Below are 25,897 nucleotides of genomic sequence, written 5' to 3' on the forward strand. Positions count from 1 at the left end.
TGCCTCGCGCACGCGCCGAGTGTGCACAGCTCGGACTACTGTCAGTGTCATTGCTACTCTCCACCTTGCCTCCTAACTGTCCTATGAATACTTCGACCTCGTCTAATATACCCAGAGGCATTCGACAAGTCTCCACTACAATACTGTCGCCGCGATTGCAGAGAGGTGCGGTCAGAAAACAAATATACATGTCTAGCGCGGAAAAAATCTCCCGCGTCGTGCCCGCAACAATAACACGCCTGCTAATTTCGCAATGAACATTCCGACCCCTGCAAACATTGTTCACACCTCTGACATTTGGCAAAGGACCATTTACATTGGGCAAATAATTCACCGTTTGTGCTTGGTGTAGGGCTATACTTTCACTTTCAGTATCACCGTCATCTTCTGAATACAGATATTCCCCTTCAGAATCAGTGTCCGCGAATAGAAGTCCCAACACGGTTGGTTGCTCGCTCCTGATTTTTCCATTTTACACACCTGCTCTGGCTGCTTGCTAACTGGAACTGGGCGCGTTCGTGACGTTCAACTCCCGGTATAAAAATGTTTACAAAAAAAAAAAATGCAAAAAAAAAAAAATCGATTTTTGAAAATTTCATAATCGATTCATACTCGTCCATAACATAATCGCGATTAATCAATAATCGATTTTTTTCACCACCCCTAGTACTTTAGCAAAGGAAAACCAGTCTCCTCTTGGCTTATTTCAAAATCCTCCAACATTTTTCTTTACAAATCCTTGTTTTGTACTTCTAAAAAATCTCTCTGCTGCTTTTCAGTGTCGCATGTGCAAAAATGACTGAATACATCATAACCCCGGCATTGGTTTGTTTAAAACTGTGAGCGAAAGATGGATTAAAGTGATTATTAAGTTTTGAATATGTATATTTTTCTTTAAAAAATGCATCGATTTACAAGGCCTTTGCTCACCCTCAGAGCTGTGTGAGACACTTTTTTTAATTGATACGCTTTTCATTAAACTTCTCAAGGACTGATGCAGTACAACACTTTCTGAGTGGCATCAAAAAGCTTGAATGATCAAAAACTATTTTTAAAATTACTCTTACTGGATTCGCCTTAAAGAAGAAAGTCATATACACCTAGGATAACTTCAGGGTGAGTAATTTATGGCTTTATTTTCATTTTTGGGTGAACTAACCCTTTAAGAGTAATAATAAATGATTATTCTACTGACACTGACACATTTTTAGACTGTAACACAACTTCACAATATGAAATTAACTAAATCTGAATGCTACAGCTAAAAATATAAATTTGTGGAAGTCGATTAAAAGTTTGAAAAAAAATTCAAACCATCAAACGTGTTTGCAAGACCTTAAAAAAAAGTCTAATTAAAAATATTTTAATATTCATATGGGTATTTTCTATTAGAATTATTTTTAAATTGCATGCATGCATACCATGCATCCATACCACGATTCATAGCTATAGGTAATGATCAATAATGTACAGTCAGCCAGTGAAATCAAACGTTTATAATGAAAATTATTAGTGAAACCTTGTAAATTCACATTACACCAAAGGTTTTTTTTTTACACACAATGACCTTAGGGTAAATTATCCCCACTTATTACATGTGTACATTATTATTAATATTATTATTATTATAAACATACAATAAATATAAACATTATCTGAAATGATGCTCTCTTTAGAAAACATAATGGGGATATAAAAAGCACATTACAATAATTGCAATATTCCCAATTTAGCTTAATTTAACATTTCCGGCAAAATCCCAAGTGAACAGATTGTGCATCTTCAATATAATCCCCAGCACTAATGAGAATATCATATACCTACCTGAAATACCAAGTAAACCATTTGAATATTATAATTAACATTCCTACTGCTACTTATCTGCTACCTTCTCTCTTATATTCTTTCTAAAAATGATCAGTAACTCTCATCCAAATTAGGGCTGGGCAATATATAGAATATTAGCAATAATATCATAATAATTTTAAGACGCCTCTACTACACCAGCTTTCATGAGTGCGGTTGCCAGAAATCAATAGTTCAAATCCCCCAATCAGAGCTTCGCTGTTACAAAGATACATTTCTTCCTGGTGTTTTGCTTATTTTAAGCAATCTGGAAACCACGCGCGCACACTCACTTTTCATTGCGGAAGCACCGCCGCAGATGATCTGAAAAACAAACAGGCTGGAGTTCAGCAATCTAAATGAAAGCAACATTCAGGCGGTCTGTGTTCTGTCATGAGATCTTGACTTTTGTTTTCACAACATAGATAGAGAGATTGTACAAGTCTTTGGTATTAATTTTTACACACACACACACACACACACACATACATAAATATATATATATATATATATATATATATATATATATATATATATATATATATAGGGGGTGGAACGGTTCAACTTACGGTTCGGTTTGTAGCGCGTTTTAGAGTCAAGTTTTAGGAAACACTATACTGTCAAATAAAAATAAATGAAATAAGAATAACTTTTCTAACTACAGGCAACAGCACAAATAAATACAATACACATACAAAAAAATAAACAGTGACCTTCAGGGTTTTTTTTTTTTTTAGGTAGGTTTAACAGTTTTTAGGTACAGAAATTGAATAAAGTAATGAAATGTAAAACAGAATATTTGACTCTATAAATTAAGGATAAATCTTTATTAAAGTTCCAAAAGCTATCCAATCAAGAGCAGTGAGTGATTTCTTTGTTGTTGCCGTTTGATTAATATTAAGAAAGTGCTGTCACCTTAGGAGAATGCAGTGATCCAGTGAACTGATACAGTACTTTCAGATGGCTATGTCTGCTGTAGGATTAGAGCTGCAACTAACGATTATTTTTTTCTGTCAACTAATCTATCGATTATTTTTTAGATTATTCGACTACTCGATTATTTTTATTAAAATAAATTATTAATCTAATGTTTTTTTTTGATTAGCTAATTAATCCTTTGGATAATTTTACAAAAAAATATAAGTACAGCTTCTAATATTTCAACCTTTATTCATTTTTTTTTTCAAAAAAGTTTTTACAGTGTACAAAAATAAAGAGGCAAAGAAAATGATTTTACTATGGTAAATATGAGTTAACAATAGTGTTTATAATAAAACCACAGTAGCCACAAATTTACAGTTGTCTGAGATGTCATGAAATGTTCTTTAGCATCACAAACCATAAAATGTAGTCAGGGTTCTGTTATGGTTTATTTTCATAATAGGTAAACACGTTACAAGTTAACACGATCACATCTACTTGATTAAACAGCTGCACGATGTACCGCTCGGTGGTTTGTGACTCTTGTCTCGCGGCACGCCGTCTTTTAACGCATGTTCGAAACCCGCACCAACACAGACTTACTTTTTTTGTTTTTTTTTGTTTATCCTACTTACTTCAGCCGCTACGGGTGATCATACCAATAACTTTTAATCTGTACAAGAATATCAGAATCATGCATTGAGCCAGTCGTTCCATCACATCTGCAGCGGAGACCTGAACCAGGAAGTTGGTCACAGATAACACGGTAACCAGTTAAACCGTAACACCGGAAAGCGCCAGAATGTTTTCTTCTTAAAGGTGCTCGTGCATCGCAGTTGTGCTGCCGTCGTGCACCATATCGGTTTTGCAAATGGAACAAAGGACCATTTTATTTGGCCTCTGTTTAAAGTATTCCAAATACTTTTGATAACCGTGGTCTCTGTTTTTGTGATAGAATGCAACTTTCTCCATTCCCAGGAGCAGAAGTCGCTATTACGCAAAATGTAAACACTGACGCGTCAACGCATTTCACGCACGTCAACGTATTTTTGTAGTCGACGTAATCAATGATGACAATGCATCGTTGCAGCACTATGTAGGATACTTACCAAGACAGGCATTTTGACAATTTTTGAGTGAATTTGTCCATTTTAACAATACTTTAGAGAGAGCTTAAAACAAAGACATGGTATCCTTCTGAGACAGGTTTGCATGCTTCGGATGAGCACATGCACAAATCTTCTCACTGTGGGGCATCCTCTGGCTCTTAAATGTTTAAACTGGCAAAGCTAAAATGAGTTTAGTTTAAACGTAGATATCAAAGTGTGCTGTTCAGGTCTCACCTGTGTGCACGCGCCTCAGCATCCTCACACATAAATGACTGCTCATATTCCAGCATACATCATTCACATTGAACAAGAGTGAATGGTTTGTCCATGGTGGTGTTGTTTTTTTCCCCTCTCATCGCTGTTGTTGTAATGTACTGGGAAGCCAGAATTCACATTCATCAACAGAAACATACATTAGCCAAACCCTGTTTGGTTTACGTTTTATTTATAGAAAACCATTTTACAGATGCGTTGTCAGATTTAAGTTGAACTGCAGTCATAGCGCTAGCTGATCGGTGTAGAGAACTGTATGGTTAGATTTCTTTTCTGCAAACTGTTCCACCCCTAATATCTATATACATATATTAATCAACAAGCACCCCATCTGAGAGGGTTTTTAGTGCCATTGGGAACATAGTTTTAGAACACAGAGCTTCTCTTGAATCAGAGACAGTAGATAAACTTGTGTTTTAAGCTAAAAACTTTTTTTTTTTTAAATACTTATCTCAGTTTAATTATTTCCCCCAGTTTCACAGTGTAAATTGCAGGCACTAAAAAAGACAATGCACTTTCTTTACTTGATTTGCACTACTTCAGGTTACATATACATGTGCTCATTTACTAACAAGCAGTAAGTGATCACTTGATCTAGAGGTATTTTTATTATTTAAATGCAAACATATCAAGATATATATTTAATATCATAAAAATTTTGACAATATCGAGATAATTTTTTTTAATATATTGCCCAGCCCTACTCCAAATGTGTAAACGGTATAAAAATTAAGCAACAAACCTGTTACAAAGTATGCCTAATATCTGAAGGCTAGTGTACAAAACATCAAAGCATCAAAGACAAAATGTGACAGAGCACAGCTAGGCTATAACTCAATATTCCAGACCAATATTCAGGCATTAGAGTATGAGAGAATGCCACCTCCTCGATGAAAAACACCATGACTCACACACAGTCACTCTCCTTCAGTCACTCCCAAACAGCCACACTCACAGGCCTAGATTTGCACCTTTTGCATACATCAACTCTACTCTTCAAGCTTTGAAAGTTTGATAGAACTGATGATACAAGGTAGAATTTGGCCATGATAACCCTCTGTCAGCACACATGGGGTCGGGATTTGAAATTGTGATCAGTTTGAAATTGCATAAGGTACTAGAGCATTATTAATACAGAAAATAGCCCAAACTGCACAATACATTACCATTATTGTCTACACATAAGCAATTTTTGTTCAAAAATATAACTCTAAAACAATCCCTACTGCTGGCTCAAGCTTGTTGCCGGTTAGCGTTGCTATGGATACATAGAGTGCACTTACCGATGAAGGGAATGGTGTCAAGTGATTCGTCCAGATTACTCGAGCAGAAGGAGGAGTCAAGCCGTTCCCCAAGTCTCTGCATTTGCATCTCCCGGCGGGCATCATTGGGCAACCAGCAGATACCACCCCCTTTCGGCTCAGATCCGTCTGTGTCATTCACCGCAAGTATGTAAGAGGGATGGCGGAGAGGTTGTGGGGTCCCCTTCCCTGTTGAGGGCTTCTCCCGGAGGACTACACCCTCAACAAGACTGGACCCATTTACCGTTGGTCCCTTGACATCCCGTGGGTGTGTCCTATGAGCTGATGCCCCAGACTGCGGCCTCTGCGGAGGCAGTGCAGAGTAAGATGCTGACCTATATCCGACTGGATTTTCCTTTCCAGTTTCTGGGCTCTGCATGTTTTCAGCCCTAGTTCTCGACTGGTTCAATGATGAATTAGAAATACGAATTCCAACAATAGCTCCGCTTTGGTCTTTGGAAGGAGGCTCTTTGGCCTGGTTTACTCCATTGCGAGGTCGCTCTGGAAAACCAGTGGTGGGTGGGATGTCCATTCTGGAGCTGTGCGTATTGGAGCCAGTAACACCCCTGACGCTCATACCATACCCTGTCGAAGGACGGTAAAGGACTGCCCGAGGTGGGAGAGACTGTCTACTAGGACGACTCCTCTGGTCTACTCTGCCATACAGCTGCCTATCCGCAGCGGCCCATGGTGCAGGAGAAACTAGTTCACTATGCTCCACATAGTCTGACGAATGAACTGGTGAATTCCGCATCAGCCCGTCAGAGGATACACTACGAGGAGGCCAGTCCCTGGCATGGGCTGCTCTCTCTGCCCCACTCATCCTATCCTGCGAAGCGCTGCGTGGCGGGAGCACAGAAGAGCCCTGGTAAGCCCGGTCATGAGACGTGCTTCTGCGGCGTAACTTATTGCCCCACCCGGGTTGGGGTCCGAAGTGGGGACCACTGTGTACACTTTGGGATGCAGCTCGCAGGCTGTCTAAACGCTCTTGAATAGTCCGACTGTATGTGTGAAGACCTTTATTATCGATATATTCCCGGTACGTCTGGTAAGTCCGCCAGTCAATGTTCTGGTGGGTAGCAGGGGAGATAATGGAGGAAGCAGGCGCATAGTGTGTAGGTGGAATGGCATAAGGATCACCATGGTAACCTGAAGGGAACATGTCAGCTTTGCGCGGGTGGGGGTACAGCGGACGACCACCAGACACCGTACCAGGCCTGGCTCTGATCAGCATTGGATCTGGGCCTACTAGACCATAGTCACCCCGATGAACAGGAACCAAACGGCCCATGTGAACATGAGGGGGTACCACCACTGTCCGAACACTTTCATTGCACACACACACTGCAGTCTGTGTCTTTGGAATGGGTCGTGGAGGGGAGGGAGGTACTGGTATCTCCACACGGTATCCTAGATCAGATGGTACAACCCCCGGGGCTGATGTCTCAGTGGCCTGGGCCATCCCCGGGGGCTTACAGTCTACTCGAGGGTAACATACAGGGGGTGGCTCCGGGATATGGTGGGCATTTCCACTGTATGAATCATGACCCTTAAGGTAGGCATCTTGGGAATAGGCCTGTGGAAAAAATAATCAGGTAAAGTGAAATAGTACTCACAGTATCAGAAAAAAAAAATGAAATTCATTATGATTTCTACTTATAGTTCTCCCTGTGTGGGAGGACAGCACTACATTTGCATGTGGGAGTTTGAGAGGTCAGAAGTGTGAGCCGTACTCTGGTGCGCCAAGTGCTGGAGAATTCTATAATATTCATAACAATATCCAAAGCTGACAGCTCAGAACAGAAATGCACCTACGGCCATTAACTTGACTTCCAAACTACAGGGCTGCAAACTTCTAATTACCATTTCTGTTGTGTATGACTGTAAAAAACAGCTGTGATTTGATCTCAGTCGGAAGCAAACAGGAAATTCCTTCCCTTTAAATTTTATTATGGTGCTGGAAAATAAGCCTCTAAAGGAAGCACTAGGCAGCCCAAAATAAACACGATAAACAGCAATTCAGAGTAACAAGAAAGTGATGTCACCCACCGTACGGGTCACCACACGTGACCGAAGCGACACTGAAACCAGAGGTGAACAATGGCCTTGATTAGAAACGGCACTGAATCTGACCTCCGTAATCATTTCTAAATCCACAGTTTAAGGTAAACAACTAATGCAACACTTCTGTTGGAGAATGTCAGATTTAAAACAAACACCAGGTTCCATATTATTTGTCTTCCTCCGTCTTTTAAAATATGACAGCAAGTCATGTAAAGTGGACTTTCAACCCATCATACAGAGTTGCATTCCTTTTGCATAACTATACAAACCAAATCTGATATGAGTAGTAGGGAACTTCGCTCCTCCTTTAATGAAATGCCAAGGATGGCTTGTTTCATAGGCCAAAGTTCATCATAGGAAAGAGAGAAATGAGGAAAAAGGGGCGAGGCTCAGTAAATATGACTGCTGGATATAGCTGAGAACTACCCACACAGCTAAATCAAACAGGTCACACAATATATCTGCTACTGCGATCGAGACATTTAACACTCTACGTGATACTACGCTTCAAATAACCAGAAACATCATGACAGGCATCTGAAAATGACAAGGAACAGAAAAATCAACAACCAACTGGAATACAGTGGTGTGCATGACATTTATAAATAATAAAAAAAACACCACAATCTACATGTATGCATTGTTCATCTGCTTACCAGACTAGTGATTTCCTGTGAAAACTGCAGCCATTACATCACAAACCCACGAAGGACAAACAGAGAGAATGGGAGGGAAAGCAAAAGAGCAGCGTATGTTAAAGACAGCCAAAACCAAAAGAATCAAGTCCATTTACTGACAACCACTATTACAGTAAATATCTCTGAACAGAACACCAAAAATGCACAGGAGCTGCAATGTTGCCAGTGAAGAGGGACCGTGGGAAGGTGGAGAGAAGCAGTGGGAAGACTGTCACGTTAGCGATGCCACCTGCTTGTCCTCGTCGCTCCCAATCGAGGAGGGGGCTGAGGTGCCTGCTGCCTGCCTCGCGTAGTAGCGATCGGCTCTTCATCTCTCCCCTCTCCATCCATCTGCGGGCAGATTACTCCGTGATCACACGCACACACGCTCCCACCCTCGCTGCCAGCTAACGCATCCACTCGTTCGCTCCCTCCCTCACTCTCACTGGAGAGCTGTAACCATTCACATGTCGGAGGCAGATGCTTAATTATACATTCGGCTCAGATGGTACAGCTTCCCCTCTCTTCCCTGCTTTCTCTTTCGCCTCTTCCAGAGAGACGATCCACTACATAGAGCAGTCAGCTGACTCCAGCTGATCTAATCTCGTCTTTCCTGCCTTTTCCTGTCTCTCCTGCCCTCACAGAAATCCTTAAAATACTGCCCACGGTAGCATCCTTCTCGCCTCTTCAGAATCAACTCTGCTACTGTGACTAATGTCACCAGAGACCTCAGATTGATTAGTTCTCCAACCATCCTTGCTACACTGCTGCATGCAAGAATAAAACACCATCACGGCAACAGCTGTGCAGCAGACAAGTAGTGAATGGAAATATAATGGGGTGGTAATAGGGAGAGATGAGGAAAATATATGTCAAATACATGATCGGGTCATATTTCACTGCAAAATCGAACTAAAGAAATTATATTTTGCTTAAAGAAAGCAGCCTATTTTAGGACAATTAAAGATTAGCTTTTGACATTTTCATCACAATCACCCTTAATCTCATCCTTTGATCTGTTCATATTGTATTGCAGTTATATGAAAATTTTTAGAAACACTGAGTTTGGGATTTACATTATTTTATATATAAATAAATACAAACTTTAGTAGTAAATAATATGGTTGAATTAAAATCCAGCAAGAATTTTTGTCTTTCAAAAAGATGTTAATTGGTTTACTTAATAGGCTTAGGTTACAATGTAAAATACTGATAAACAGTGCTTTTAAATGTATGCAGTTGAGTGCTTTTTTTGAGGGGGGGGGGGGGTTCCTTATGTCTGTCACTCGTAAGTAAAAAAAAAAAAAAAATCTAAATTAATTATTAAATTGGACAGATATTAAACTAAAGCGCTCCTCATATAGTTGTATGAAGAAAACAATGCAGTATTTAAAGTTATTTGTCGCTGATGTGTAGAATAGTATGTTAACCGTAAGCAGGTGTTTTAATGAGCTTGTGTGAACAGCACGTGGTACATTTCCCAGAAAAATCTATACAGAAATGTTACAGTTATTTCCCAAGTTAAATATATAAGAGCAGCTAGTGGCTTTAACTTCTCACATATGGCATTTTAACTGGACAACTAAAAGCCATTTATTTCACAAGTGCAATATTCTTTAATTTTATACTCAATAAGCAATTAACAAACTCTGAATGTTATAATGAGAACATCTTATTTCAGAAATGTTTTTTTTCTTTAGTAATCTAGATAAACACGGTTATTCCAGCACAGTCGACACATGAAACAGCAGAGGTGCTTTGAGAATTGCCTTTGCCTGCTGCCAGAGAGTTCAAACGATGGTTACAACAGTAAATGGCATGCATTAAAAGTTAATCTAAAGGGCAAGCAAATGAGTGCAGGACTCCATGTGCGCACTGAGCCGAGTGAAACTGTGGACAGAATAAGAACGCACTGAACAGACATAAAATAAAACAGAGAAACACACTGTTTGGCGATTATTCACACAAAATAGTTATAACAAGAGTCAGTGATCCGAAGGAACCTGGATGAGTCCTAGGTTTCCATTCTGTTCCACTGAACACAGCCAGGAACAAAATGCATTTTAACCACAAGAAAAGGGGTGTTAAAAGTTTAATTAAATATGTTCAAAGGGATCATTCATCTAAAAATGTTTTATTTATAAAAATTCTACCATCATTTACAAACTTGTAGAAAAACGAAAAATCTTTCAAGAATCTTTGAGAAACTCTTTTGACATCATTAAAATGTATATCACGGTTCTACTCTTAAATATTAAGAAGCCTTCGTGCTAACTAAAAAAAAGGAACTTAAATATATTAATTAACAATTTAATTAAATATAATAAAAAATATATTAACAGTTGCATTTAAAGAGCAGGTCATGTGTTTTTTTTTTTTGTTTTTTTTTTAAGTGTCCTAATATTGTGTTGGAGTCCACTACAATAGGTTTAAATGCATCTAAGGTCAGAAAACACTGTAATATTCCCAGAATATACATTTACACATGGGGCCCTATCTTGCAACGAGCGCAATTGACTTTGTACACCGACGCATGTGTCCTTCCTATTTTGCACCTGCGCAAAGCGCGTTTTTCCCTCCACAGAAGCACGTCGCTAAACTAGTGAATGAACTTGCGCTCCCTGGGTGGTTCAGCGCAAAAAAGGGGGCGTGTTCCGGCGCAAACAATCCCTGGTGCTATTTTGCTGTTCCATTAAACAATTGCGCCACTGACCAGAAAAAACCTAGTCTAAAGTCAGTGGCGCGTTGCGCGTTGTTCATTATGCTATTTTAAGGGCGCATGCTTGACCATAATGTATAGCGTGCACAACGCGCATACACTTTGCTCATGTAATCTACACAGATGCAACAGTTATTTTTGCAAATCATAAATTGTTACACTAAAAAAATATTAACACATGAGATGACATAAGAGATGTGAAAAAATAGGCATAAATCTAGCTTACAAATTAGTCTTTAACATAATTAAAACAGGCTAATTGTAGTAATTAAGGATCAGACCTGTATGAGGTCATATATGTATATAAGGACATCTGACAAATTGGTTTGTCCGTCAAGAACCAGGAAAAAAAAAAAAAATCGATGAAATAATTGTGGCTATTTCCTCCCACGCCTGTTTAACCGACGCTATTTTGGGTGGGTTTCTCCCATCCCCATACAACACAACTTCTCTGTCTTTCACTGCTCTTACAAGAACATCAGTCTCCTCGGCTGTGAACCGCTCCTGGCGTGCGCCTGGTAAATACGCCATAATAATAGCAATCCATAATGGAACTTGCGCACCTGCTTTTAAAGGGAATGTTGGATGACGCTCTGATTGGTTTATTTCACGTTACACCCAAACCACACCTATGAATAATGAAGCTACTTCAGACCAACCCATTTTAGATTTGCGCCGGGCACAAGAGCCATTTATCCCGCCGGGAAAATAGCAACAGCGCCGAGACCCGCCCACAAACTTACTTGCGCTTCGCGCTTTGACACTTGTGTTTCAGATCGTTAAAATAGGGCCCATGGAGTCATTTGTCCATGATTTTGAAACAATTCGAAAACCCCTCCCTTCCATAATCCTACTCTGCTTTAATTGGTCGGCTGGCCAAGCCTGTTGTGATTGGGACAGAGAGGAGTACTTGAGCAAGTTAGCGAGCGCTACCATCTGTGTTGCCAAGTATGTGGTTGTTTTTGATATTGTGGCTTTAAGCGACCCCAATAACGTTATATTCAGCCCCTGGAATGTTAATTTACCAGGGGAACCCCAACAAAAAGCATGTATTTTACACCCCAGAAAGTGATTTTTTTGTGTAACAACTGGGTGGGTTTTGCTGTGAGACCTGGCAACCCTAGCATGCACCTTTACATACTGCTCCACTTCATTCTTAAAATAATGACATAAAACATACTGTTTAACAATTGTGCAAGCGTATAGTGCCCACAGCTAAAGTTTAAACTGTAAAAACTTAATAATGGTGGATACTTTAGCCGAGTGCTAACATGACTAATGAAACAATACAGTTTCTAAACCAAAATATGTCTACTGTAATCCCTGAAGAATGACAGACAAAAGACGCTCTGTTTCCTAACTTTTAATCAGAACGCAGAACAGCTGTATCACAGGCTAACTAGCTAACTTGCTCCTCTCTCTCTACCGGTTCTTTTACTCCCCACATTAACCCTATAATTGCCGGTGCAGCAAAATAAACAGCATTTTCACAATGATAATAAAGCCTGTGCACTACACCAGTAGTTCTCAACCACGTTCCTGGGACCCCCCCAGCACTGCACATTTTGCATCTCTCATTTGTCTGACACAACCAATTCAGGTCTTGGAGTCTCTACTAATGAGCTGAATCAGGTGTGTTTGATTAAGGTGACATGGAAAACATGCAGTGTTGGGGGACCTCCAGGAACATGGTTGGGAACCACTGCACTCCACTATATTCGAAGTTGAAGCCACTGGATGTGGCGCTGCTGCGATGTTCTTTAAAAATAATGCAGAAAAAGAGAACATCACTGTGGAGAAGATCTTGTTTACATCAAAACAAAGCCATTCACACAGAATGCATATTTCACGCATTTTCTAGAGGGACATCTATTACCATTGCACTTGTGTCTCGCCGAGAGAGCTGTATGTTTAAAAAGCCATGCAAAATTAATACAAGTTCAACTTTTTAAAAACATGTCTCGAGACTTTATGTTGGGTTTTTTCCCCATCCCACTGCATCTCATGTTCTTAAATGAAAAATGTACTCTGTGTGACTGCCTTTCTGCCCTTTGTATTAAACTATGTATGCACACATGATGCGGTTTTGTTTATAGATGTTTAAGCAACTTAATTATAATTGGTTTATAAACATTATTTTAAATATTATTCACTTCAAAGTCATGTATTCTAATGCTTTGAATAAACGTGCATTATTATTATTATTATTATTATGATTGGTAATGGTAACAGGCAGAAGATACGAAAATATGACGACTGGGTAAGGTTTCTGTGTTGACTATCATTTTAGACCATCTTTATTTATCATCCACTTCCTTGATTAACAACTTTGCAGACTGTTTAAACTGAAGGACAGTCACGTTACAAACTGCAAAATACATTTTTCAAAAACCCATATGACCTGCTCTTTAAAGGTGACACTGTAGAGGCCTGAATATATCTAAATATACTGCACAGCAGTTCTGTATCAGAGCATCTCTCTCCCAGCTGAGTGGCTGCTTCAACACAAACAGCCTTTCATGAAGCGAGAGCTTCCATCCGGTCTCAGAGAACATCCTGCTCTTCACCTCTACAAACTCTAAAGCTTAATTATATTATGAGCATTAACTAAACGCACAGCACACAGGTGTATCATTTTCTATCAAAGTACAGCACGTTCAAAAGTTCACAGCAACTTAATGGGGGACTAAAATATATCAAAATGAGTTCTTGATTAACACTAGAGCAGATCTGGTGTATATCAAGATAAAAAAAAGGCATAATTCATGAGTCAGAAGACCCAGGACCGCAGCACACCTTGGAAATCAGTCTGTAATGGAAGGTGTCAGAGAATGCAGGGCAGATGAAGTGATGACTGCTCTAATGTTATGTGTAATTGAGGGCAGCTGTGATGGTGCAGCAGTTTGAGGCTCGCTGGAGAAGGACAGACTCCAGTGTCCTGGTTAACAGTCCCAGATAAAGTAGCACCCAGAGGAGCATGAGGAACCTGCCTCCTTTCTCTGAAATGGGTCAGAACCTTCATTTCCATGAGTGCAAATAGAACAAGTGCTGCCGAATGCCAGCTAAAAACAGTGCATACAAAGACCTCATTAGAATGATGCAATCAGAAGTCCCAAGTAACACCGTCCTAACAAGATGTAACTACTTTGCAACAATGTGCAGTTTGTCTGTCCGCATTGAATGTTGAAATGATGAGCAGCGTGACACTTAAAGCTAATCCAAAAATATTTCCTATGTATCATTTTTTTTTCAGAATAATTTATGTTTTTATTAATCATCTGAACACTCTGAGACTCCGAAGGAAACTTATAGTCATTTTGCATCAGAGAAACAAGTGCACAGCCATTTTTAGAATTTTGTCTGTGAACTTCTGATTTTGCGGTATTCGCTGGTTAATTGAATTTATTTGTTGCAGAATTAACGAAAGTTATGATGTGCATTGTAATGTTTGAGCTGGATGTCATACATGTCAGCAGACCGGGAAGGTTTTAAAACAAGCGGTTCATACATAAATCCATACAACCTTACCTTTACACTGTGGAAATACAGAAGAGAGTGAACACTGCGCAAAAAGGCGGCGGAGCAGCATAAGGTCTATATAAAGCAATGCACACTTTTAAGTAAAAAATGCACACTGAAAACATGCAGAAAGAGAACATATTTTGATTTGTGCCGAATGAGAGAGGTACTCGAGCCCAAGTTTATTTGTATAAAATATTTCCTAAATGTCCGTATTTTCCGTTTCATTTTGCATAAATCTGATTAAGCCTCGGTTAATAATGATGGTCACTATAATTATTGTTTTATTCTTATATTTTTCATTCGTAAACACTGTTCCATGTAAAAGATTACTATTGTGTTTATAATGTTCTTAAATGTTTTGTTTACTTGTATTTTAAATTATTACTCCATTTAAAAATTAAGTGTAGAGCCCTATGATTTCCACAATGTGGAAAATACGGATGGAAAAGCAGAATCCAGTCATAAAAATGGAATTTACTGTTTGGTAACGCGGAGTGTCACTAAATATGTCAAAGTTGGGATGAATTAATTAAAATCAGGTCATTATTCCCAAATCAAATTGAGATATGGATTAGTATCTATTAGTGTTGCATGATATACTGGTACTAAAAAACTTATTCTGGTACCCTGTTTTTAAATAAAATACGATTCCGCATTTTACTAGTACCAGTTCTTTAAAACTGCATTTTAATAAGGGTCGCATTACCTCAGTGAAACACTTTTTTTTAAGTGCACTATGATTTCTGAAAAAAGTGAAAACTATGCTATGAAAAGCAGAAAAAAGTGGACGGAATTGCAGGATCCATTCGTAAAAACAGAATTTAATGTATAATGTGGAATATCACAAATGTTACTTATTTAAAAATGAATGTAAATGTCTTCCCAGCAACCTGTCAAAATAAAAATTCGGTTTAACTTGACAAATATTACTTAATGTAATGCTACTAATAAAAATATTAATACAACTATTTAAATTATTTTAAATAATATACAAAATAATAAAATCTCTTTTATTCTTTATAAATTAATTAGGCATGCTTCTGATTGTAAAAATTTTATGAAACTATTAACATGAAATCCAGAAAAAAATGGAAAACAGATTCACAGAATTTGAGAAAAATAATAAAACATATTTCATAGGTCCTTACAAATAAGATTTTTGGTAAACATTTAATAAATTGCTGTAAATTTGTGTAGGTTTTATGATTTTAATTAAGTAGGGCTGGTAAGCGATTACATTTTTTATTTAATTACATGATGTGGTGATTAATTATTTGTGAATTAATCGCACATCAGGTTTGGCTGAGAAATTAAAGTCATTGTTGTGTAAAGCATCAAACAGACATTACAAAAAGTAGATTCAGCAGGAAATATTTTGTTTGATAAAAATGTATACTCTTTTGGACCATGAGGTTGAGTAAATGATAACACAACTAAGCCCCGCCCCCCTTAGTTACTGCTGCGAACTCGGACAAACAAACGCAGTTGCTAACCGTCTTACAATGAAAGTGTGAAAACCTTATCCTTTTATCTTTTTGATAAATTTTGGACAGGATCACAAGATTGGTCAACAGCGGACCACAAATTTAACCACCAATAACTCCTGAACCATGGGGGCAATCTTTACATTCAAAAGATGGCCTCTAGATGTACACAATTCATATTGGCGGCATATTCGCAGATACCGATATTGGTGACAGGCTCATACTGGCCAATAATACTGGCAAAACTATATATCAGCCGGGCTCTAGTTCAAATGGCTGATTTAATCAAGAGTGAAGTAAATGGTTCTTTATGAATGGTCCATTAAATTGTAAGACTTGCTCGACTTGAAGCGGATCATCACCATCAGATCGATCAGTGTGTGACATTCAAAGTAATTATAAGAGCAGATGGCTTTTTATGCTTTAGAATATTAAATTCTTACTAACTGAACTGTTGTATAAGATCAGTATATCATCTGCACTCATGTGATATTGCTAAACTATACGATGTAAATATGAGACAATCTCAAACAGCTATTTTTGCCCCATATCCTGATTTTTAGGGGTATTTTAACTACATTCTATAGGCTCCATCCCACAGTGAGTTCTTGCCCTGCCTCATATTTGTTATCAATCAGCTGTATGAAATGTCAGATGAGATGACCCACATAGGTCTGGAGCTGGGCAACTGAGTTAAATCTGTTAATTAATGAATTAATCATATTAACACATTAAATTACCACCCCTATTAATAAGACATGCTTTTTGATTCATATATTTTTGTAACCATAAAAACAGGATAGAGAAAAATTGAAAAAAAGAGGTATTTGGGAAGATATAAAATGGATTTCATAGGATTTAATTAATCTTCGCTTTAATGTTCGTCTATTAGTTTGTTACTTGCATCTATTTTATTAATAATAACAAAGATAAAATAACAAACATACATAAATACGTAAACAGCATCTCCAGAATTGCTCTGACAGTACCTTAATTTTACCGTTTCATTTGAGCTTTCTGGCATCAGACCCACCAGATGGCCATGGCTGTCTCAGTTCCCTGACCTAACCCGGTAGAAAATGAGTGTGGTGGACTGAAGAGAAAAAGCACCAACATGGAGCTGGTAATCTGAAGGATCTGGAGAGATTCTTGATGTTGGTATGGTTTCTGATCTCTTTTCAGGTGTTCTCCAAACTCATCAGGCATTATAGGAGAACTAGAGTGAACTAGTTCTATGTGTGAACTAGAGAACAACATTTGTTTCATAATGAGATTCTTCCCACACTTTCCATTGTTTTATTTCAATGAAAGGACTTGAGTTTTGTAAATTTTTGAATGAATGATCAAAAGGATAAACAATGCAGATTTATTTTCACAGTCAACTTTGCTCATATTTACCAAGGGTGCCAATATTAGTGGGCTGCACCTTATAAGTGAAAATTATATACCAATGGAATATTTTTTTCTCTTAATGCAATTGTGACCTGGTGTGACAGTCAGATGTGGTTCATTTTCTGGAAAATCTGGAAATAAAATACATCTATGTGCATTCTGGACCAATGCAATTCCACTGTGGGTGGGGCTTCTAGGCGCAATTCATTAAAAACAAACAACAGAATATTTTGGGCACTTGCTGATCACTCAGGCACTTTTCTGTGTGGCACCTGGTTTGGACGTTTTATCAGAGTCAAATTTATTCTGCAGGATTTCCCTTAAAATCTGCCTAAGCCAGCCTTAAAGCAAATGAACAAAAATGAAAAATACAGTAAAATCTTACCAGTTGTAGTATATCTTCATCTTTTGGCATCACACACAACTCCAGAAACGTATGACTGGAAGTGGAAAGAAATATATTCAGGGCCACAATCAGACAAGTATCAGGACACATCTAAATGAACTCTCTTACCTGTTCTGAATGAGCCCTATGACCTGTGAGTACGTCTTCCCAATGATGCTCTCACCGTTCACTTTCACTATCCTGTCCCCTGTTGACAAAGTTCCATTAGCAGATGTCGATAGGCAAAATGAAACGATGTGTTGTACATGTGTGTAATTACCAGTGCAGAGTCCAGCGCTGTGAGCAGGCCCTCCCTCTTTGACCTGCTTCACAAAGATGGTGTCCATGGGCTCCAGTCTGTTCCGCGGTCGCCCTGGAAACAACAGAAGCAGCAGAGTCACGAGTGGCCCAGATCACAACAAACCAGCTCCGTGAAGAAGCGAGCGGTCACAAGCCTGAGCCACAATAAATACTTTAAATCGCACACTAGTTTTTCCCCCATTAATAGAGCAGAAATGCTGGGACTTGATCTGGAAGTGACCCAGAATTCAATGTGACATCCCTCAGTCCCTGAGGGAGTGCTATACTTGGCTCATCCTGACATAATATGCCAGAACACAGATCACAGATCTAACAGTGAACAACTAACACTACAGATTCCCTGAGGACGACAGCTATGAGATGCTTAGGCACTGGCCCATATCTACTCACACTGAACGGAATGAGGATCCCTCCACAACGACCATATTTTGTTCAGTATCTCTCTGTTAGCCTACTAAAAGGGACATAAACCTGTAGATTATGCATAATACATAGACTATCCTAAGTCGAACACTAATTGTCTTGAAATCCACTGTGAGCAAGCTAAATCTCTCTTTGAGGCTGTTAAAAATATTAAACGTGTGTATGACATTACAAACAGTTTAGATTAGGGAACGCTATTCACCATTAACTAGTTGCTTATGAGCATGCATTGCTAGCACATTGTCTGCTTATTAGAACTAATAAAGCACATACTGATGCATTATTCTGCATGACCATATTCTAGACGATTCCTATTTTTTTATTACATTTTTGGGTTATTTCTGGGGGGTTTTGACAGCCGATGCTGATGCCGATATCTTGGAAAGCAGGATGGCTGATATAAATCCAATATAATTTTATTTATTTTTATTAATATTTCAGAAATTTTAAATCAAACATTTAGTTTTACATGGATATTGGAAGGTGAGTGAAAGTAGGCTATAATAAATAATAATTTGGCATTCAAATACAATTACGATTATGTAAACATTTGATTTTGTGTCGAATGAGAGTCCCAACGTTGGTTTCAGTTTTGCTTTAGCCTAAATTAATTCATTTTGGCTTGTCGTTTATGATTCTATAACTTCTTATAGGCTGTTTTTTATTCTTGTTCTTTTTATAAATAGGCTACTGTTAATTGAAAGGATTTGTTGTGGAGTGAGGGGAACTAAAATAGCATAGCTTTGTTTACAGTGTTTATTTTAATGTTTGTAATAATTTCGCTTATGCATTAGGCCAATTTCTGAATTAAATAAAATGTGACATTTTAATAGGCTACATGACGTATGTTTTTTTTCCCTCTAAAAAACAATTTTGTTTATACGTGTAGTGTAGCCTATTTTAACAATGCAGCAAACCTTTATAAATATTTTGATACATTTAAAAAAAAGAAAAGAAAAAAACGAATGACGTTTTAAACCGTTAAACTGAATGTATTAATCTGTGAAAATGATTAACCGTCGTTTAATGGTTAACCAGTTAAAATGAACATCCCTAATTCAGAAGAGTGCTACATCACTAGCACTATATCATTTTAAAGCAATGATTATTAACAAAAACATAATATGTATTGTTGCATGATTAATAAACAACTGATAAAATTATCCACCCCATAGTAAAATATTAACCAATTTTGATGCAATAAATATGGTATAATCGTGTTCATCCCTCCAAAATCAAGAAAACATCTTTCTCAAACATTTATGTGACTGAGTTTGAATAAAACTGACAGCAGCAAATATTATGTAGTTTAGTAGGTCGTTTGAGATCAAGTTATCGAATCATCTTGGGATTCTGTTCATATAGACAATTTGCCTTCTATGCACAGTACATATTTTAAGAACATACTACAGTAATAATGAGCAGTATGGTACTATTCTGACAGTCCTGCTTCTCTAGCAATGTAAAGCTTTTGTAAAGATTAAATGCACCCTCGTGTGTTCACTGTCATACACTGCATTTGTCAAATATAAAAACATTTACCTCAGGAATAAGAACAAATGTTCCCACTGCTGCCGTGTTTTCTACATTTGGCACATAATTCATATTTATACTCATAATAACATCACAATAACCAAAAAAAAAAAATGTGTACAGGTATCAGAAATAACAAAACATAACAGTAATACACCTTTGATAGTAAATGTAAGAAAGAGAAAAACACCCATAAACTAATCCTAATGAATACTTTGCACAGCCACATGAGAAGTGAAATATGACATAGACGCATGTCAGTTATGCAATATGTGCAGTGGAGTTCAAGTCTCTTTCTTTAGCTGAGAACATGAAACAATGACTCATTCTTATACAGTCCAAAGCAGATGGATGGCATTGGCAACATGGGAAACAACAGACAAACAATTCTATGTATGTGCAAAAAAAAAACAACTAAAACCAGCACATAAATACCCAATTAGGCCTGACACAATAACTTTTCCTTGTGCGATATATTGCCCCAGAAATAATTGCGATAATATTGACACTTTAACCTGTTAACTGTCACTCACGTTTTTGAAGATAGACATGAATGTGCATGATACAAACCAAAATTTTTATAATTCATGACTGAAAACATTTTGTAACATGATTTTGATGTGCCATTTACATGGTAATGCAATGTCTGATTTTAAAATGGGTTTTAAAGGATGAATTTTGAGATTTTATGTTTTCAAGTGATATATAACTTCTGATGATTTCTAAAATGTGATAGAGAAAAAGGCAACGAGGAAGTCTTTTTTTTTAAACAAAGGTCAAAGCTCCTTTTGTAATGTAGATTTCTGATGATGCACTCTTCTCATAAATTCATCTATATACTTTTCCTACATAATTTTTTACAAAAAATATTGGTAAAATATATATTTGGGAGTCTTAGACCTTTCCAACAATATATAGTTTGTCAAGATTAGATTAGATTTGATTGTAATTGTGACTAGTGGGGCGGGGCCGAGAGACGTGGGCACGAGGAGTGAGGCCAGGTGTAGTGATTGGAGATGAGCTGCACCTGCGCCCCACCACCTGTCTCGAGTCCCACGTAGGAGATGGAAGGATATAAAACTGGAGCGACTATAGTGAAGGACGAGAGAGGGCCAGGCCTGGACATTATTTTTATTTATGCGCACCAGTCGGCCGTGAGGGGCTGGTGCGCTAGTTTGTGTTTATTTTTGAATTATTAAAGTGTTTTGATTGAGCGCCGGTTCCCGCCTCCTTCTTCCCGATGAGTATGGAGTTTTGAAATCGTTACAGTAATATAGTATAGTCAACGTAGGCGTCCCGTATACAGGACGGGGTGACAATTAACAGGTTAAAGACCATTTTATCCCACTAAATATATAATCATAATGTAGCAGCATAATAATCTAAGAAGGCCTACACACTTCCAAATGACAACAAATTTTACTTTTTAAGAATATTTAGATAATGGGAATTAAGTATGAAAATTAGTGGTGGGCCGTTATCTGCGTTAACGTGCTGCGTTAACGCGAGACTCTTATCGGGCAATAAAAAAAAATATTGCCGTTAATCTATTCTCAAAGTTGGGTTGGGAGCTGGGTCTAGGCGAGTTATGATGACTTTCACCTTGATATTTTATATAACCGACTGACTGAGGACCTTTCCTTTTTTACACCTTTCCTGCTTGTCGATTTAAACATTAAAGCATCCAAACACAAGATGCAGGAAAGCTAAACGGAGTAGCTGGTTTCTCGTGCGCTGTGTTCGGTGCGGAGAGAGAGAGAGAGACGCGTATCATGGACAGCGACACTGAACCAAGCTCTCTTCTGCGAAGAGAAAGGCGTCTCAAAACACTTGAACATCGAATTTGTTTATTTTTGCCCTTGTGCCGACAAATACATACAAAATATGTCTAAATATCCACCTTGGAAATTATGCTCGAAAAAACTGTCAGTTATTTCTTAAGTGAAACTAAACAGTTGAGGAAAATAAAGTGACCGCGCCTAATTTAGCTACTGGCTGCTGTAATGTTAATGTTAATCCAAGAAAACGCTCTTGATTTAATTACTTTGTAGTTTTAAAAGTCAAACCAAAAATTATCCAGACACCAGATATAATTTTTGATATATATAGCAAAACTGTAATAATGTGAGAAATGTTGAAGGTGTCTTAATAAATGTAGGTTTGATTGTATATTTCATTTTTACATTGAAGACTATCCAGTGCTATTATTTGGTTTCTGTACCTTGACACCTACAAACTTGAATAAAACTTAAACATTGGTGTGAAACAAGCGTAATGTTGTTTGCACCTTGTGCTATGTGGAATTAGTTTACAGCTTTTTCAAGCACTTTGTGATGCATTTTGGAAAAAGGAGATGAGCCCCTTTTCTAATGCACCACCTAGCTTGATAAACCCCTTCTCAAAGACTTACTTTTTTGTAAATTTTATTTGGGTAACACACATATTCTGAATGCTTTCGGCAGAATTCGAATGAGCCATTTTAATCTAGATTAACTTCAAGATCACAATGAGATTAATCTAGGATTTTAAAAATTTATATATGCCCACCACTAATGAAAACACTAAATACCTTAAAAAACTTGAATAAATAGTAAAAAAGTAACAAGCAGAAAAAAAGAAAAATGCACAAATAACTGGAATGGACATCCACAGATCTTACCCTGACCTTCTTTTACATTCACATATAGTCATTTAGCAGATGCTTTTATCCGAAGCAACAAATGAGGACACTGGAAGCAATCAAAAACAACAAGAGAGCAATGTAGTAAACTATAGTAACTATATAGTAAATAGTAAATTTACTATAGTATAGTAATAATAGTATACTAGTAAATATACTTTTACAATAGGTAACTACTCAGCATTCAAATGTGTATATGCACAAAGGCACAGGTCCCTAAACAAGACCATATCTGCAGATGAAAATGTTTTTTTGTAGAAGCATTTTAACAAATTTTAACTGGCACCTAATGTCTATACCATGTTATGTACAAGAAGACGCAAAAGACACAGGTAGAAGTGGAATGTACAAAACATGGTGACATTAATTTTTAAAGTGAACATAATGGGCGATATATTGCATCGCCAAAAATGATTGATGTTATGTACATATACTGCGTGATGAGTCGATATATTGATTATTACGACCGGCCTATTCACAATTACAAACCTGTAGCCACATTTTCAGAAAGGTAAAACAGGCTTGAAACTTGAACATTTCTAGCTCTAGCACAGCATGCAAATAGAATATTTTACTATTACATACGATGATGTAAGAGTTTTGCCTAACTATGTTTTGCATACAAACCAGAGGGACATTTAGCGATGTTATGTAAGACTCCTGAGCTATCTGAACTCTTCTAGGTAATATAAATCAAGTTTCACAGTGCTATGCACTTGCATGATTAATACAAAAATAAAAAAAAGTTCCAATAAAACATTTTTATATTTCAGTTGTGCTGCACAGAATGTAATGAACAACAGCAGCAGTTCCTGTTTCAATGCCACACTTTTTAAAGACCGAAGTAAAAGCATTCAGTGGGTTCAAATCCTTAACCCTTGGCAGCTACAAAATACATTAGTGTATAAGATACAGTTTATGCTACAGACGTGAGAAGGTGTGTAATATTACAGTACTTCTCTTGTACATAGCTCTACACTTTAGCACTATGCTGGATTAGCCTACGTTAAAGAAACCCTGAAATATGTAGGTCAGGTACTTGTGTGATGAGAAGAGCATTTAACAAGGTTTGTGCACCACAGCAGGCCGAAGATAATGACGAAGCATTTACAGACCTAAAGCTCAGTGTGAATCTCCTCTGAGGGAAGTGAGGCATGAAGTGAGGGAGCAGCAATGGGAAACAGCAGCGATCTTTTGGGAGAAATGCTGGATTTAGACAATCATTCCTCTATTTCCTGCACCTGGCCTATCTCTACAACTTCCAAACAGATGTGCGTTCCTCCATATTCTTCATTCTTTATAAAGAATGCGTTTACCTTTGAAAGTTAAATTCTGTGTGATTTGTTGAAATGCTGTGGGCATTACAACCTCTATAATTTAAAACGAACAAATCTATGTAGGTCACAGTTTGTTATCTGCACATATCAATTCTTCTTTGTTTACTCAACTTTTTGGCATTATTGTTGTCCTGCTCTTTCTTAATGCAAGAACATGTCCTATATGATATCTAGTCATTCAGACAGCTCTTCATCTAGCTAATTTTGAAAAGAACCACATATCACTAATTAACAGCAGGAGACTAAATGAAAAAGAAAAAGGTTTTTACAGGCAAGCTCTTTTACAACAAAATGATGCAATTTTTGAAAACACACCTAAAGTCAAAAGTTCAAACAGTAGAGGGGGAGAGGTTGAGCAAGGGAAAGAATCTGCCAGAGCTATTTCTGGCAGCTATGGGCGGCTGTGCTAAAACCATGTCACGAAAGCTATCATGTAATGCAAGGTGAATAAAAGGCAATCATTGAGGGAAAAACTGCACTTATTCAAGCTTTTAGGGTACCAAGATGCATCATCCGACCAGTCATCAATTAACAGGACAGTTTTTGTTTTATTTCAGCCAATTTCTGTTCTGATTGGTACACAAACTACATTGCAATCATTTCCAAAAATGTAATTTGTGTGGAAACACTACAACGTCTGTAAACAGGACATTAACCGAGGCAAGAGATGGGACAAGCTGACAGAAAATACTGGACCCGGCAGATCAAACTCGCTGTTAGCAATGCGTAAAATATTGGAGGAAAATACTAAATATTGAATTGGGCGTTGAATGCATTTCTGAATGGAACTGACTGTCTTCAGAAGTTATGAAGGGCATTTTCTTTTCCATCTACCTCCATTGAATGCCTATTAGTGTTTACAAGGAAACCCAGGAAATGCTATATTTATGCAGTTCCATGTAAACCTTGTAAAATGTGTACACTAGATGGCAGAGTGCATAGTGCATTGTATGCCTTTTGGAACACAACTACAGTTTAAGTTAGTTTTAAGTTACTAAAAGTGATAACTTACCCCTGTGACCATGGTCTTCATCCTATATAAAAAAATACAAATATTTATTAGTAAGTTAAAAGAAAAATACAAAAAATATATTAGTGACTGACAGCTGACTGAAACAGTGATGAATGATGTACACTACCTTAAAACTGGAGTTGACCGCAGACTCGGGTGGGTACACAATGAAGTGACGCAGAGTGAAGCCGAAACCTTGTAAAGTGCGGCACAGACGAAGCGTCTTAGGCCCTGGCCAGGAGAACGGCTCATCCTCCAGCTGGAAGAGCACTCCTGATGGATCATCCTGATCCACCACATCCTACAGACAAACAGACGAAAGCATGAAGAAAAAGAAAAGGCCACAGAGTACAACAGATCGACAGATCCAGATTTCAGTAAACTAAAACGTATGTTTTTTTTTATCTGAGAGACAATTAAAAAGACATACATTACTAATTGTATATATTCAAAGCCATTTTTAAGGGTTATAAATCAGGTATATTATGGAGTGCTCATGAAAAGTTGTATAAAAATAAAATCGATATGGGATCTTAAGGAGATTAGGACCTTGTGTGACACAGGAAAGACTGAAATACATCAATTTTAGTGATGCACTGAAATGTATTTTTTTGAAAACCAAAATTAAAGTTTTAATTTAGCTGAAAAACTACAGCCACCCCCCACATGACTCAGGATTCCGTGTTCAAATGTATTTTGCTGGCATTAATGATCAACTTTTTTTTTTTTTTTTTGTGGAACTGTTTTTCTGAAAATAGAAATATGTATTCATTTCATTAACTTCAACAAGGCTCAGCATTTCACACAAGACCGCTAAAATACATAACTGGAGTAATTTCAAAGCCATTTCACCCCAGAATCCCAAAATTCTTTTCTTTTTTTTTTTTTTTCGGATAAAA

General features: G+C 37.6%; 1 protein-coding gene across 1 annotated transcript in view; it reads right to left on the reverse strand.

Moving 5' to 3' along the window:
• The window catches only part of LOC113046480 (rho GTPase-activating protein 21-like), a 43,936-nt gene that overhangs the window by 17,653 nt on the left and 386 nt on the right, over positions 1-25,897 (reverse strand). The window contains exons 2-7 of the mRNA XM_026207321.1: positions 25,126-25,299; positions 24,999-25,020; positions 17,973-18,065; positions 17,822-17,900; positions 17,693-17,747; positions 5,432-7,025 (exon numbers count right to left, since the gene is read on the reverse strand). Coding sequence (XP_026063106.1) covers positions 5,432-7,025; positions 17,693-17,747; positions 17,822-17,900; positions 17,973-18,065; positions 24,999-25,020; positions 25,126-25,299 — 2,017 coding nt within the window. The remainder of the gene's footprint in view (positions 1-5,431; positions 7,026-17,692; positions 17,748-17,821; positions 17,901-17,972; positions 18,066-24,998; positions 25,021-25,125; positions 25,300-25,897) is intronic.

This window comes from Carassius auratus, chromosome 27 (genome assembly GCF_003368295.1).
Source record: "Carassius auratus strain Wakin chromosome 27, ASM336829v1, whole genome shotgun sequence".
Lineage (NCBI taxonomy): Eukaryota > Metazoa > Chordata > Actinopteri > Cypriniformes > Cyprinidae > Carassius > Carassius auratus.